This window comes from Acartia tonsa, chromosome 2, assembly GCF_053477335.1.
Source record: "Acartia tonsa isolate MP-2025a chromosome 2, ASM5347733v1, whole genome shotgun sequence".
NCBI lineage: Eukaryota > Metazoa > Arthropoda > Copepoda > Calanoida > Acartiidae > Acartia > Acartia tonsa.
The window spans coordinates 41,548,450-41,565,546 of NC_137261.1; the positions used below are offsets into that span (position 1 = coordinate 41,548,450).

Here is a 17,097-nt window from a genome sequence, read left to right on the forward strand (position 1 = left end):
CCCAAATTTTTTTTTTCTTTTAAATCTAAAATATGAAAAATTGGTTTGATTAAACCTCTTGGGGCACAGCCCCTAGAGGCTAGAGGCGTTGCCGCTAGTACCTTTATAAAGGTTTATGAAACTAATGTTCTTGTATAAATGTTGCGGGATGTTTGTTTGTCTGGCTGCACTATATGATCTTACTAACCACTGAACCAATATGGTTCTGCTTTACTGTGATGCTTCTTAGAGGTCCATGGAAGGTTTATAACTATTTTTAGGGAGAGTTACTACATCCTCACAAGAGATATTGCTCTTGGAAAAATCCCTACCCCCTCGAAAAAAAAATATTTTTACTTTTTAAGATCAAACCTGAAAGTGGATTGTCGACTTAAATCAAAAAAAGCAAATAACTAAAATAAACTTAGGTAAAATTTTCTACAAAGAAGTTGTATCAACTTTTTTTTGTATAGCTAGCCGGTCCTTTTAGTAAGTAGTAGATGTAAAATTTTTCATAGACTTCAGATATGCAATCGGTTTTTTTGTAGACCTCTTATTTTTTAAGTAATTTAAGTTTAAAAAAAAAAAATTAAGTCGATTTTAAGGTACTAAAATGCAACAAAAAAAAGAAAGAAAATGGCCATTATGAACAAAAATAGTAAGATCTTTAATTTGACACCTTACTTTTTCAATTCTGTCAGGTAATTATTGAAAAAATCGATTTTTTTAAACCCATGAGAATAAAAACTTTGAACTCAATTTTATCATTTCACAAGTAAAAAAATATGGGTTCATATATACCTTTAGAATCAGAAAAATATTACGAATCCATTGTAAGCAAAATTGAAAAAAAAAGTTTACAATATAGTATATAAACTACAATAAAAGGAATTATATGAAAATATCATATTATATTGTACAGGCAACGTCTTAACTCTTCAAATGAGTATGAAAATGGGAAGGGGGTATAGAGGGGGTAAAGAGGGGGTAAAAAAGGGAAGACGATAGTGTTGCCAGAACAAAAAATACAATTGGCTATTTTTTTACTTTTTTTCAATTTTGCTTACAATGGATTTGTAATATTTTTCTGATTCTAAAGGTATATATGAACCCATGTTTTTTATGTCTGTTTGAGAAAATATTTAGGTCTAAAGTTTTTATTAAACCGAGGTTAAAAAAATAGATTTTTTCAATAATTACTTAACAGAATTTTAAAAGTAAGGTGTCAAATTAAAGATCTTACTATTTTTGTTCTTACTGGCCATTTTCTTCTTTTATTTTGTTGCGTTTTAGTACCTTAAAACCGACTTAATTATTTTTTTTAAAAAACTTAAATTACTTAAAAAATAAGAGGTCTACAAAAAAACCGATTGCATATCTGAATTCTATGAAAAATTTTACAACTACTACTTACTAAAAGAACCGGCTAGCTATAAAAAAAAAAGTTGATACACCTTCTTTATTTATATTATTGTATTTTACCCATTTCCTATCCAAACACTTTAAACCCTTCTATTCTGCGTCCTGTCAAAATCATTCAATGTCTGGAAATATTTCATAAAAATGTTAAAAATGGGTAAAAGTTTTATATTAGCCTTGCTTTCTCTATACCGGGGTGTTAAATGTTCATATCTTAGCCAACTTCTCAAGAACTCATATTTTTTTTGCATGGCTTGCTTTCAAAAGACTTAAAACCATTGCTTATAATTTATTCTGGATACAGGTTGGCTACTCAATAATATTTTCATTTAAAAAAACAATTTATAAAGTATGGATGTATTTATGACAAACTAAATTCTATCTGTATAAATGACAATAATTTTGAAACTCCTGGCAGACTTACATCTGACATATTATTAAATCTGTCAATAATACATCCCTGACTGGCAAAAAAACATCTGCCTAATCTAATCACATGGCAAAAAAACATCTAACACAGGCATTTATACATTTATAGAATTTCAATGTCAAATAAATGAAAAAAATACTTGTATATTTTTTGAGTTATAATAGATTTGTTAGGTTAAAAATAAAAAGAAATATTGACCTATGCGTTATAAAAGTTTTTTGTCTTTTAGAAGTGTAAGTAATAATGTACCTTAAAAATAATGGAACGAACTTAAATCACTGAAAGTTGCCAACCTGTAAATCATTCAGCGGTAAGGATATTAATAATATTCGAGTAGAGGAAGATGTATCACAAAAAAATGGTTGGTGTTAGTCAGATTGTAAAAAAATAGCCGCGAGCAACAACTCTTTTTAGGCTAATAATCAATCGCATGGCCGAGTTATTTATTAAAAATATGTTGTCGCGGCCATAATCGTGCAGAAATGGTTGTGTATGAAAAATTCTGTGCACGCCAATGGTCGCAGCTGCCAAACCTAGCGGTTGAAATATAAATTAAACCGCAGGTTTTTATATTCCTTCTTGCTTCAATCGGCAGTAGGGCAAAAATCAACTGCTCATTGTTCCAAAAGCAATCTTTATTATACTGGTTGTTTGTCCCTACCTGTGACACCTATCAACTCTTGTGTTTGCATCGTCTTAATGCATTTCCTTTCTTACCACAAATTGAGTACAACTAGAGTTCCTGGTAAACCTATGGTGCAGATATTTTATCAACAACAAACAATTTCCTAAAGTAGTAAGCTTGTTTTGTCTGTAGCTAAGGATCTCGCTAACCGCTGAACCGATATGGTTCTCCAATACAGTGAAGCTTCTTGTATGTCCAGGGAAGGTACTTGACTATTTGGGGGGAGGGAATCTCCACAATCCCGATAAAAAGACACCTAAAAAACTATTTTTATACTTTTTCTTTTTAAAACTTTTTAAAACAAGTGCCCCTAGAGGCTTCTAGTGGCTTAGCTGTTGATGTAAAATAATAGAGTAAAAATAGTTTTTAAAAAAAACATATTAGTTTGACTTGAAAGTCCTTATGTATTAGGCAATTGTCAATCTTTTATCAGAAAACTTCGACTTAGTATCAAAATGTATCGTTTTAACAGATATGTAACCCAGGACGATTATAAGGATAGGTCAACTAAAGCTAAAATTAATCTTACATTATGAAATTCTGCCTTGAGTAGCAATATATAGATTTCTAATTGACCTTTACTCAGGGAGGGAGAGGACATTGAGCTGAGGGATTTTTTTGAATTTTGGTTGGTTGGTTCTTTAAGTTGAGTATTCAAACGTTCCAACTAATAATTTTAATCTACAGAAGGGTAAATTTTCTGTATCAATTGGGATGTTCATCAATTATCAGCGATTGTCTTATCCCTTTAGATCCCTGTCTTTACTTCCCTGGTAAAGAACCTCTTCTAAATAAATTCAGATTTCCCATTGATTGAAGTCGCTACACCTACACTTTACTATTAACAGTTTAAAATCGCATGATATATAGGTTGACGACCGGTATACAAGTATACGAGAATGTTTTGATCCTTTTTTGTAAAACTTGAAAAAAAAACATAAAAGCAACCCCTCAAGAACATTAAAATTAAAAGCTTAACACACAAACATCAGAAAGAACAGAGTAGTAAGTTTTTTATCACTCAGAAATGGTCTATTTTTCATTGATGTATGTCTTGTAGTCTAAAAATATTTTTCCTTTCTCCTTTTATGTTTCTATTGTGTGAGTATATGCTATAATTAAAACAGATCAACATCTGTTGAACGTATCCTAATTGTAAAATCTGTGTATATCAATCTTGATTGAAAGTTTATTGCTCTTGTGTAAGAGTGCACTTTGGCAGCTGCGGTTTTAACTCCATTAAATCATCTAGAAATATTCAAATTCTGATAATGGTGCTTATTGTATGTAGTATGCTCTTGTTACCAAGAGATAATTTAAACCTAGTTAATTATTGAATATGATATGATATTTAAGATATAGCTTAAACTTATGCTTCACATAGGTCCCGGGATGATTTTGGGGAATTTCTATTACGCCCCTAGACGACAATGAGGCATCTACTTGTGGTAAATAGTTAAATAAAAACTCTTCAATAGGGCTCGGCAGCCGCAGATAAGACTCAAATTTAAACCTGCTTGTGTGTAAAAATATCGATTGTCTGTTTAGAAACAGGTTTAGACATCCATGTGAAATTTAAGGTATAATGAAATGATTTCCCTGATAGCTTTTAAAATTGTTAAACGTTCTTACTTACGTGTTTCAGTGAGAGATAAAAGGGGGGGGGGGGGAGTAGATTAGCTGCTCTTTAGATTGCTACGTTTTGCTTTGCTTGGAAAATATCTTTATAGAGTATCTGCGCTACTAAAAATATACAGATTTAGATTTGAAATATTTTATTGATACAATTAAGAATTTATAATGGCTACATGATTAATAACAATAAACAGGTACGTAGCAACATATCACAAATATACCTAATAATAATAATAATAATAATAATAATTACAATTAATAGTAATATTAATAAAATACAACAAGTAAAATGAACCTCTAACTTAAAATAATTCTTAACTATTACATATTTTGACTTACTTCATTTTTCTAATAATTGTTTTTTCTTTACAAGTTAAAAAAGAGAAAATAGCCCTTTTTGCTACAAAATTGACAAAAAAGCATTTTAAAATTAAGCTATATTCTTTATATAGATATTTTTGATAATTTGCTGAAAATCAAATATTTAAAAATTTTAATGGTCCATTTTTGATAAATGTATAATTACATAGATACTAGATAGATAGCAAATATTATCAATATCTTAAATTCTAGAAACTTGTAAATTTAGTTTTGCAAAAGCATTGACAATAATAATTCTAAATTGCAATACAATGAAAAAGTTTAATCGATGATTGTTTAGCTAAAAACAATTGTGGCTATATAAATATTTTCAAGGTTTTTCTGTCCTTGTTTTTATGTAAATGTAGAGCAAATATTATACAATAGAAATATAATTTTGCCAATAGCATAATAAAAATATAAAGAGGGGAATCATAAACTTTCACAGGTTTGGCTGATTTATTTTTATATCAGTTCATTTATTCACAAAAGCTATAATATATATAATATTCTAGTAGCCAGAGGCGGTTAGTTGAGTGTTGTCATTCCGTCTTGGCGGCGGGGGCGGCCGTTTGTTGCCCTTATTGGCTCTCATCCGTCCTGGGTCAACATAATTTGGCTCCGGTTCAATAAGGACAACCGGCTGATGAGTATGCCCTATGCTGGTGCTACTGGCGCCGCCGCTAGAACTGCTGGCCGGACTATGGTTGCCGTTGTGTTGGGGTGAGTGGGGTGGCGGTAGGCCGGCACCATGATGGAAATGATGCAATGGACTTGCGGCTCCATGGTGCACGGGTGAAGCACCATGGTGTAGAGGAGATCCATGATGGACTGGAGAAGCAGCATGATGCACATGGTGGTGCACTAGATGGTGCTGGGGAGACTGGGGACTATGACCTGGCATCATATGATGGGGTGGGTGGGGGTGATGTGGGTGAGGATATCCTGCGTAGGGAGACTCTTGTCTATGCTGAGGATATTGTTGTTGATGATGGCCATAATGTCCACCTGCACCTGGTGAGGGTGACTCCTGAAGGTGGCGTAGCTGCTGGTGGTGATAAGGACTGCCAGGCGACTCCTGCTGCTGTCTGTGGAACTGACTAGGCGACTCTTTTCTGCTAACACTATGAAGTTGGGGATCTTGTTGTTGCCTGTGCATCATGACATGACTTGGTGATGCCTCAGGCTGACGGCCACCAGCCATTACATAGCTTCTTTCATGCTGCTGTGTGTAAGTTTTGTTTCCTGAATATGGATCCTGGTAAGGGACCTGTTGTGGACCTGAATACTCTGGTACTTCTAGCTCTTCTGGAGTATACTGTTGTGATTCCAAAACCCAGGCTCCTATGGCACTTTTTTGACTGTACAAACCCTGTTTGTCCATATTTTTGACCGGCTCGTCCCGGAATCCCAAGACTTCGTGTGGAGTGGTTTCAGTGTCGGCTCGGCATTTTTCCGCCACTTGCCACTTCTTGTTCATTACCTTCTGGAGATCACTGAGGAAACTGCGGGGCAAACTGTTTGTGTTGGTGGATTCATCTCCGTTAAACATCAGTTTACCTGGGTTGCCTCTGTAAGGAGGGGTAGGGGTAAATTTAGCTATGGCCTTTTCCTTTAAATTTTGCATGGTTGAATATTTTGGCGAGGTTGGAGAGCTTGGGGCCTCGATCATTTGCACATTGTCATCAAAAGATATTCTTCGACTAGATTTCTGAATTGGGGCTGTGGGCTTTTTGCCGACAGCTGTTGCTGGTTTAGGTGAACCGGGAAACCTACCCATAGGCCCGCTGGGACCTGAGGGTGGCAGACTTGTCAATTTTGCAGCATGCATGGGGCTCGAAACTGGTGACACATGGTAGTGGTTAGATTCTTGATGACTACTGTTTCCCAAAATTTCGTTGGTTGTGTTGTAAATGTCAGCTGGGGGCGGAGGCAGCTGGTCAATCTGGTCCAAACTTTGTATGCTGTCCATCCTTGGGGGAGGGGGTAGCGGTAGATTTTCATCTTCAGACATACTTGACAAACTTCTCTCAAATGCTGAGCTTAAAGGATCGTCAACTGAGTTAAGATCAGCCATAGGGGCTTCTGTAAGTCTTGTAGGTGGAGATATGACTTGTTGAGGGGCAGGAGCAAAATCAACAACATCGCCTCCATTTTCTTTTGGTTTCCGTGGCAGACTGTTTCTGACGGCTCGTCTGAGTAAAGTACCACCTGCTCCAACGCCAACAACTCCTCCAGCGCCACCAAGGTCTTCATCATCATTTTCGTCTGACTCCTTGACAAGTCCCCAGGTTGTGTTGGTCAATGGCAGGCGCGGTGTGGTCGTTGGACGTTTTTTAATTGTACCTCCCAATGGAAAATCACTTTCAAAGCCAAGTTCAGCGCCGGATTTGTCACTCATACAGCCGCTACCAGAGGATGACCGGGATGAGCGGCTGAAAGAACGGCGCAGCTTGAAACTGCGCTCCAAAGTCCCCACTGGTGTCAGACCAGCTGAAATCTTTTCTGATGAATCATTACCGCCGTTTGATCCACTGCCAACGCCACTACAACCTTCATCTGTTTCCAGGGACTGGTTGAGCTTGGACACATCCTGCTTAGAGCTACCATTGGACAGGTCGGACTCGAACCCGCTGGACAGAGCACTGGCCAAACTCTTATTCTCAGAGGATGGAGTTCTAGCCGGGCTTTGAATGCCGTTTTCTTGTTTTTCGGGGCCGTTCACCCCATTGGCATTTGTAATATGCAAACCATTGGAGGAATTAACCGAGAACCGTTTTGATGTTAGAATATCAATGTCTGCATGCGTGATTTCTTCGACAATGCCGCGATAGTTTTCGTACAGACTCTTGCCGTTCTTGGCTATACGTATGCCTGTGACCCACTGATGAAGCTCTCGCTGCGTTTCCACGCACAAATATTTTATGTATTTTGGATTCTTGGCCTGGATTTGAGGATGCTTAATGCCAAAGCAATAATCTGTCGGAGCTTTATATTTATTTTTCCATCCAACACCATAATAGACTTGATTCACGTCGAAAGTGGTTAAACAGACTAGATCTTTCGAGCTCTTCTTGCCTTTGGGCGCGTAGTACATCCCTGAGGACCTTAGGACAAAATAAAATTTCTTCCAGGACTTCTTGCTGTCAGCCTTTAGGTAGATATTGCCTTCTAACTGTGGAGCTCCTACTCCACTGCTTGAAAAATATTCCTCCAACAATTCCTGTCTTGAGTGCTCCTCCATTTGGTCATCCTTTTGCGAGGACGAAGTCCCAAGCAGGTAAACTTCTGGCCGTAGGAACAGGTCAAACTTTTCTGGTCGCTCAATGAACCACAGTGTATTCTTGGAGTCCACCTTCCATAGGAGACAATTGTCCACTAGCTGCTCGTGATCCTCGTACACTCTCTCCATGTAGAGGTCGGGCACGAGCTCTACCAGGGCCCACTTGGGGTCCAGCTGCACGTGGTTCTTCTCTGCCAGGATCCTGGTCACGTGACCCACGGACATCTTCTCGTCCACCAACAGACTCTTGGCGGATCCATCGCTTGTAAAAACCTTAAATTAAAAAAATATATGATTTAAAAAATAAAAATATCTTATTTCATTTATGAATGTCTGTATTATTCAAAGAAAGGAAAATGATCCAATTAAGAGTCTTTCTATAATATTTGAAGACAAAAGGAATCATATTTTTTCAAGATTTAAATTAATTTTCTAATCTAAAACACTTCCTATTTCATTAAATTAAATCTTTAACTAATTGTTACCTAAATCAACCTACTAAGCATAGTATTTTAAATAATAATATGAAAAGCTTATCTAAATTCAAAATTTCAAAACTATACTCTAAAACCATAGCTTTATAAAAATTTTGTTCAAAGGGACACCTGCTTTTATACAAAAACAACCATTTCACAACAAAAAATTCTTACCTTGATAAAAAGTTTTTTGACCGATGCCTCTTTGATCTTTTCAATGGCAAGTTTAATCTTTTCAGCTTTGATCTTTGCTTCTTGTTCCTCTTTAGTCAGACAATGTACAGAACTCGGAACTCCTACAAATATGCATATTTATTTAATCATACAATAATAAATTAATAAATTTTAGTGAATTGTGATTGAAATTTTTTAACATAATAGTCTAAGGAAAAATAAGGTTAGGTTAGTTGAGGTTTATTATAGATCTTTAGGTTAGCTGAATGTATAGATTAGGGTACCCTAATGTTCAGGCCCCTTTTGATAACAATGATGTATATTAAATGTATAGATGTATGGATAGACAAATAGAAAAAAATATTTCACTATACACAAAAGTGCTGGGAAAAAATCATATAAATTCGAAAAATAAAAACAATTTTGTTACCTAAAGATTGGCCAGTCTTGGAGCTGCTGGCAGCACTACAGCTGGACAGCACGGACAGGTTGTCACAGAAGGCGGAGTCTGTATCTGGGCTCTCTGTCCTGCCCCCGCCAGTTCCCGCCTCACCACCGCCTCGTCTGATCAGCTGACCCGTGTGTTTCATCTCATCTGATCCAGAACTTGATCTATAAAAAAGTTAGATGTAAATTAAAAATTTCGCCTCTAGTAAATGTAATTATACTTTTTAAATAATGTATCTGTTAAATAAGTCCATTAGTAAAAGTTGTCTTAAATTGTACAATTTAAAAGTATTTTCTACCATATAAATACAGCAAAATTTAATGGTATTTTTCCCGTTTATTTGACCTAAATACGTAAATTGGAAAATTGAGCCCTTTCTTACATTTAAATAGAAGCTATTTTTACGACAAATTTTACACAAAGCGTAGTAGCAAAAACCCAAAAATTTGTTCGTGCAAGCTTTGCTTTGTAACTGAAATTAATTGACATTTATAGAGTATTGAACAAAATAGCATTTAAAATTAAACTTTAAAAGTTATTTAACCTATATTTTTAACACTCTAAATCAACTATCTAAAGTTTTTTTTTATAAAGTTAATATTTACTTCTATTAGACATTTTTTACTTGAAATTATTGTCTTCGCTTTAAGATTCCATGCAATAAACAAAAGGAGTTAAAAAAGTTCTTAAAACACAAGCTATGGCATGGAAATGGGTTGTAAAGTTTTTTAGTGTGTGATTGTTTATTGTAGCTTGTCATACATAATTCAAATATTATACCAGTACTTAGATACGTGCTTTTAACCAAACTCATAAAACTGTTCTTTATACCTAAATGGTTTTAAAATAATGAAACTTATTGGTTTGCTCACTTGTTTATTATTCCCTGTTAATCTTTTATGTTATTATTATATCAGCATAACACTACAGTTATAATGTCGATTCCAGAAAAAATCACTAAATATATCAAAGTATATAAAGTGGCAATCTTTTGTTTGTAGCTATAATTTAGAAAACTACTCCATTTTAGAAAAGCATCCAATAGGTCCTGATCTGGGTTTATGCTATTCTAGTTTTAAATTTAAGTCTTTTTATGGTTTTAGGCTATTGTCATTCTTTTTGCTGCTAAAGCAAATATGTGAAGACATACCTCGAGTGTGTGTTACTGTGAATGCCCAGATCCGTGATATTGCTGCTAGACCGGTCAGATTCGGCGGGAGAAACGGGACTCCTTTCCGCCGAAGTTTTGCCACCCCCACCGTTGGCGTTACTGGAACCGTTGACACCACCATTTTGAGCTATGGCTGCGGCGGATGAACGCTTTTCTTGGTCCAACACCAATTCCTGCAATAAAAATAAGAATATTGTCTTTGTCTAGTAAAAAGAAGTGCATACTTTAAGACCAATGAATGATTACAAAACAGTAACAATTTTAGGAAACAAAACAAATAGTCTAAAAAAAGGCAGACAGATCAATCCATAATTTAAGTACAGTATCAGAAATGTTGTTTTCTCTTTAATTTATATGCTTAAGCATCTGTTTCAGAAATATTTTTTTCCCTTTATCAACAAGGAAAATTTTGTATGTTATTACGTTTTGCCTCATGAGTTATAAAACCTCACATTTGAAATGCTTGTTTTTTTACAATATTCTCAAGAATAAAGGCATAGTAAATAAAAAAAATTATAATTTTCTTTCTCGTATTCATTCGAATCCGGTGGATAGGAACCGGTTCTCATCCATACGAAAAAACCATGTCTAGCATCGTATAATATCCAGCTTTCTACGAATATAGAAATGTACAATCATAAGATTAAAACCAGTTTTTTTAGCCGGTGCCTCCGGCATCTCGGGGCTAAAAAACTAGTTTTAATCTTATAATTGTACACTCTATATCCGCGGAAAGCCGTTTATAATACGATACGAGAAATAACTATTACTTACCAAGAGAAACAGAATATGAACTTAATTCATTTTGTCAAAAAAGATGTAAGAAATTAAGTAAAGGAAGAGAAAAATAAAGAAATACGAAAAATATACATATAAGGATTTTTTTGAAATACCACACTTATTTAACCCTTGTATTATATCAACACTAAAGACAAACTGACATACATGCACACAAAAAATGTAAAATCATGTATTTTTGCTCACATATGAATAAACATCTTCAGCAGGGCAAAGTCTGCGTTTTTTTGCGCAATTTTCAGTGAAAATTTGCTTGAGACACTTTAAGGTTAAGGTTTGTATTTTTAAAGCTACTTAAATTAGAAAAAAAGACTACTTTTTTATATCTTAATTTTAAAGTATTTTTGAGTTATGTACTATTTTTCTCTCCTACCGTTGCAAATTTTATTCTTGTTAAGTATTTCTAAGTACAAAATAGATCTAGTTGCATAAGTTGTTGTTTAATTGTGCTCTTCATGCTTTTCCAAGGAAGGGAACACAGATTTCAGAAAAGAAAAGAAGCAAAATAAATTTTAGTTTTGGTTATGCAGGTCTCGGCAGTTGCAACCTGTAAGCAGCTAGGAAGTCCAGGTTCTACAACTTTAAAAACAAGATGTATTATTTTTAAGCACCCAAACGGGATGAAATATGCAGATTCCAAACAAATACAATGCTTATTCTGTTCTTTTTTTTTTAGTTTTTATATCTAATGTCCCTTTTTCTGTTTGTTATTTAAGTTACTCAATAATTAGATAACACTATCTATCTTTCTCTCTCTTAACTTTTTGCAAAAAATAAATAAATAAAATTTTTACAATGCTAGTATTATCATGAACGTTTTTAATGGTTGATATTAAGTTCAATAGGTTATAAAAGTAATCATTATTTATTCGAACTTATAGCCATTAAGAAATCTATTTTCATATTATGGGCGAACAAATAGATCACAAATCAAAATCCCAATACTTTAAGAATGAGAGGAAAGCGCAGGTTCCAGGAGTATGGTACCCCTAAAAAAAACCTAAGAGGTCCATATCAGTGAAATCCTAACCAATATAACCTAACCTATCAAAATGTAACAAACAAACAAAAAACTACTCGAAACTCCCCGCCCATATTTTCAATTTGTTTCAAAAATAAGTTGTGGGGGGTTCAATGCTCAACAGGAACTTAGAGGGTTAAAAATATTCATTGTTCTATAAAGAAAAGGACAAGTTTAAAAAAATTGTTACCTGATCGAATTGTGATTCAAGAACTGTCAACTCTCCAAGTATGGCATCTAATTCTTCATCCTGAAAACAAAATTTTTTTATCTAATTATTTTTCAAATAACAAAGCTTTTATATAATTCACTTTGCTTGTAAATGTGATGGTCCGTCACTAAAAGATCATTGTATTTCTATGCATCAAGACTAAACTCTATATTATATATTCCAGGAACTACTACAGTATCAACGCAGTCTATGAAGACCTTAAAATCTCTAACGTTGTTTAAAATGGCTTTGCTATATTTTGGACGGATGGACGGAGAAGCAAACGAAAAAAATAGTGAAAGTCTTCGCTTCATATAATGTCAATGAATAAGAGCAATTAAAATGTTCCAGAAATAAATTTAAAGTATAACACAAAAGATTTTACTTTAATATAAAGATTGTACGCGAAAAATTTTATTTATGAACATTTTTACATTTCATCCATTTTTTCAACAAGCAGCAATAATCAAGTTTTTCAATGATAATAAAAACTGGGCATAATATGACTCTTTTTGAAAATGCTACCTCATAGGGCTTGAAAGGGCTTATTTTAACCTAATCTATCCTTAATTTCATAAAATTAAAAATTAGGGGTTGTAAAATGATCAATCATGGCTAAATAAATTGATTATACCAATTTCATTTTAACAATTCATTTTATCTTACATATTAATAAATTCCTTTTGTTACCATTAAAATTTTGTAAATGAGAAGAGGAAATTTCAAGGTTTTTGCATAAGTAAAAATGCAAAATTAAAATTAAAAATTATTTTCATTCATTAAATTTTTTCCAACATGCAAAGTTTAAGATAAAGGACTCATTGTTTAGATAACAAGATAAGCAAATTTTTCTCATAAGTTTTTTTATTCATTTCTTGTTTTAAGCAAATTCTTAGGAAATTAAAAATATTGCATGAAAAATCTCCCAAATAAAAAGTTGCAAAGTTTCTAAATTTTATTATTAAAAGTTAAACTTTTCTACATTTTTAATTTTAGCGCAACGGATATCTACAGAAGTCAACATAGTAATTTGATTTTAACTTTGCATGAAAAATCTTATAAGAGTTAAGTTATTGTTAATATTTTAGTATTTTAACGTCAACTTTTATCTTATTGATGATTTTTTGAAACGATTATTCGTAGTCGATTGGCATATTGTTATGTGCAAAGTATCTCTATAACAGTGACTTACAATATAAGTTTGTTAATATCAATCATCCAATCTTTTGGTAGTTTATTTCACTTTGTAATTTTTTTCCAACTGTCTAATTTGCTTTACATCGAAATTTTTAAATATAATGAAATAAATAATAATAACTTCTACGATGTAGTTTTCAAATATTAACTAACTGCCCTCTTAACTTGTAATCTAAGTAAAGACTGACCTGCGAGGTATCCAAGTTGATGAGGGAGCATCTGTATTTCTTTTTCTTCTCTGCCAGGTCAAGTTCCTGGTACTCTTGTCTCATGGAGGACCCGCTACCCTCCACATTCTTGTCCAGACCCTACAAAGAAATATAATAAAGTAAATGCAACTGAAACTCATAGAAAACAACATGAAAAAGCCCGAATAAAAGACATTTTTAATATTTGCTTCACAGTATCCTATCCTATGATAGAAAGTAGTAGGTTTTTTTTTGTCTGAAGCTTAAGATCTCAATAACTACTAAACTGATTTTGTTATCCTTTTTATGGGAGCTTCACAAAGGTCCCAGGATGGTTTTACTCTATTTCAGTTCTAGATTTAGGTAGCTGCTAGTAAGGATTTATGTGTTGTTTAGGGGGATGACTTGTGATTTATTAAAAAGAAGATTTTCAATAATTTTTTTTGTGGACAATGATTAAAAAATCATGCGATCCACATTTTTTAGCCCGGTTCAGAACCGGTTTTATCCAGCGGAAACAAATAGGATTTAGAGCTGTGTTGGATAATTTCTTTTTTTTCTAAATTAATTATAATAATATATTTAATTTTTCTCATTGAAATCACGTAAAATATCGGTATTTCACTATATAAACAAATAAAACACTATAATAATTTATATCACACCTCTATTTCAAACAGTAATTCTTGAAGTATCATTTAAATGCTTTTATTTGTTCACATCACTAATAAGCTGTGTCTTGTCTGACAGATTATGTTCTACTGTTGAGTATAACACAAATTATGTGTATGATGTAAAGATTGTATGAATCAGAGAAATGTTTGGGACTGACTGACTCATACATACACAATAATCATGTACATTTTTACTTTCAAACTTATTTTCTTATTCATTGATTATTTGTAACAGTGTTGCATAGTTTGCGGGTTTTAAACTTAGAAAAAAAATCTTTGTTTTCTTTTATTAATATTTAAGTAGATGTCAATTATTAATCTTTTTTTGCTTGAAAAAAAAGTATGAGTCAATGGAAAAAATATATTACCAGGCCTAGAGTATTAAAAGCTATCCTGACTAAAATTGAATATGTAATAAAAAAATCAGATAGCAACAAAAATAAACATATTTTTAATGCGACTTATTAAAAGCTATGTCAGGGTCAAGGATTGTTTACTTTAATTCTGAAGAAATAAGTGATTTTATTACAATAAAAACATCTTTTCTTTGGATGTTATAATAAGGTTTTTACCACAGAGATAAGTAAATCTTATGATATAGCAGTAAGGTTTTTTTTTTTCTGTAGCAAAGGATCTCGCTAACCGCTGAACCGATATGGTTCTCCTTTACAATGTGGTTTTTGAGGTCCTAGGAAGGTTTATAATTATTTTGTTGGGGGGGGGGGGGGAGGAAACAACACCCTAACAAGATAAATAGAGGCCTCTAGGTGCGTTGCAGCTAGTGTAAAATAAAGTAATATTACTAATACTTTACTCTAAAAGTAATTTGAATTAGGATAAGGATTAACTTTTATTGACCTATCTTTGTACCACAAGTTCAAAAAAAGGGAAAGTGCAGACATATTTCGCATTTTAATCAAAAGTAAAAATTCTTTTTTTCATTTTAATAGCAAAGCTACTCTAAAATAGATTTATTCCTAAAAGTTACAATTTTAAATAAAACTATAATCTTACAATACAGCTTATTTGCTGGGGCTGTGTCAATTTGATATATATAGACAGAGCATTATTGTTTCTTTCATTTTTTCAATATTATGGACACCTATGATATTATTTTCTGATTTTAGCCATGCACACTTTGAAAAATTATTCCTTGTAAATAACTTTCTCTAGAGAAAATAATAGAATTTAAAATGAAGTGTTAAAAATGTTAATTATGAATTCTGAAAGTCTTAAGTAAATTCTGTCAAATCGTGCTTAGAATAAAACATAATGCTTGGAGCTCAACTACTTTTCTTCGGTGTGTGTGAGTCAGTCTGTCTTTAATAACATTTAAAGACATAGATAATATGAAATCTTGATTTTTAAGGTTGAACATTCCTATAAAATTCAACACAATGACCAAAAATACAATTCAGTACGCTAAAAGCACGGCTTGTATATAATAACGCACACACAAATTTATTCAACTCTAAAATGTATAAAGCAAAGGGTTGGTGATAACGTCCACTCAAATTATACCCTTGGTAAAATAAATTTGTGTTTCATTTCTCAGGGGATTCGAACCAACAAAAAATAAATAAATATGCGCGGCATGATAAAGAAAATAAATGTAAAAGCTAATGAAAACCAGGTCACAATTGTCCAAATAAGGTGAGATGGGCCAAGGTTTACTTTTCAAAGGTTAATAATCTAAATGGGAAGCATTTGAGGTATTCAAAGACAGGGCGATGAAAATGGCAGAAAAATTTATCAATACAGAAATATTACTATAAAAAGAATATTATTTTTGTCCTATATTCTGGGATATGGTTTTTCTTCAGCATTTAATAACCTACCAACTTAACAGCTTCTGTTAAGTAATTGTAACCTAATAGCTAGCCAAATTGGGATCATAATACGACGTCTTTAGCACCTCATGCAACCTTTAATAATAACCCAACCCTAGGGCTTTTTAGTTTCTACTGATTTTACTCCCTTATTTTCTTTATTTTCTAACCTTTAGGAATAAACCTTGAGAGATAAAAAATGAATTACTTTAATAAGATAAGAGAATATGGTTTTTGGGAAACAAAACTGAAATAGAATGGACAAAAAGTAAATTAATTTTAGTAATTTCATATTGTTTTTTTAAATTAAACCTAATTTTAGGCACATAATATACTCAGCAACATGGAAAAAATTTATTTTATTTTTTACAAAAGTTTTCATTGAAGTTCAAATAAGTTTTATATAAAATAATTAAAAAGTGGTTAAATCTGTACATCAAATTTTAAATTTTCTTAGTAGAGGACATTTATTGTATAGTCTCTATGTCTGCCAATTAATTAATGCATAAAATGAATAGTTATCTTTTATATTTTTTCAACAACCAAAATCAGTCAAGAGAAAAATCTAAAAGTTGTTCCTATCTCTGAGATACTTTGCATCAAATCAAATTAATCTAACGTGATCGAATGTCTAATTAAGAAACTAAAATACCAGGCTATAGTTGTAACAGCAACAATAATGACCATGAGCAGCGCATGAATTAAATTAAACGTTAAATTGATAAAAATTAATTCTTAAAATAAGACATAAACAAGGTATACAATGTTATTTTTTTGCTTTTATTGGACAAACGGACAACTGCAACTTGTCGAGAAGCTTCATTGATAAAAAATGCAAATAGTAGATATCTAGGCCGACCCATTAATCTTGGAGTTTCAATAAAAACATTTGATCAGATTCTCTAGAGTCAAACACAGTGATATATTGCTAGAATTTAGACTATAAGAAAAATAAGGTATCTTAAAGGTCAAATGGGTTATTCTGAGTTTAAAACTGAAATGAAAATAACTCTTTTAAGACAATCTTAAGAGAATATAGAATTTTAAGCAAAAAATAAAAGAAGGTTATGCAGGAAAAAACTTGAGAAAAGATTGACCAATTTTTTCCCACTGTGAAAA

General features: G+C 32.7%; 1 protein-coding gene across 3 annotated transcripts in view; it reads right to left on the minus strand.

Moving 5' to 3' along the window:
- Positions 1-4,271: 4,271 nt before the first annotated feature.
- LOC145311884 (uncharacterized) overlaps positions 4,272-17,097 on the minus strand; it is a 116,191-nt gene continuing 103,365 nt past the window's right edge. For 2 of the 3 annotated variants that reach the window (XM_080150907.1, XM_080150906.1), the window contains exons 4-9: positions 13,476-13,595; positions 12,070-12,129; positions 10,040-10,233; positions 8,872-9,053; positions 8,442-8,563; positions 4,272-8,064 (exon numbers count right to left, since the gene is read on the minus strand). In XM_080150907.1, the coding sequence (XP_080007033.1) occupies positions 5,020-8,064; positions 8,442-8,563; positions 8,872-9,053; positions 10,040-10,233; positions 12,070-12,129; positions 13,476-13,595 (3,723 nt within the window). In that variant the 3' untranslated portion in view covers positions 4,272-5,019. Of the gene's footprint in view, positions 8,065-8,441; positions 8,564-8,871; positions 9,054-10,039; positions 10,234-12,069; positions 12,130-13,475; positions 13,596-14,140; positions 14,309-17,097 lie in introns of those variants that run through there. The other variant, XM_080150908.1, reaches the window with a different exon arrangement.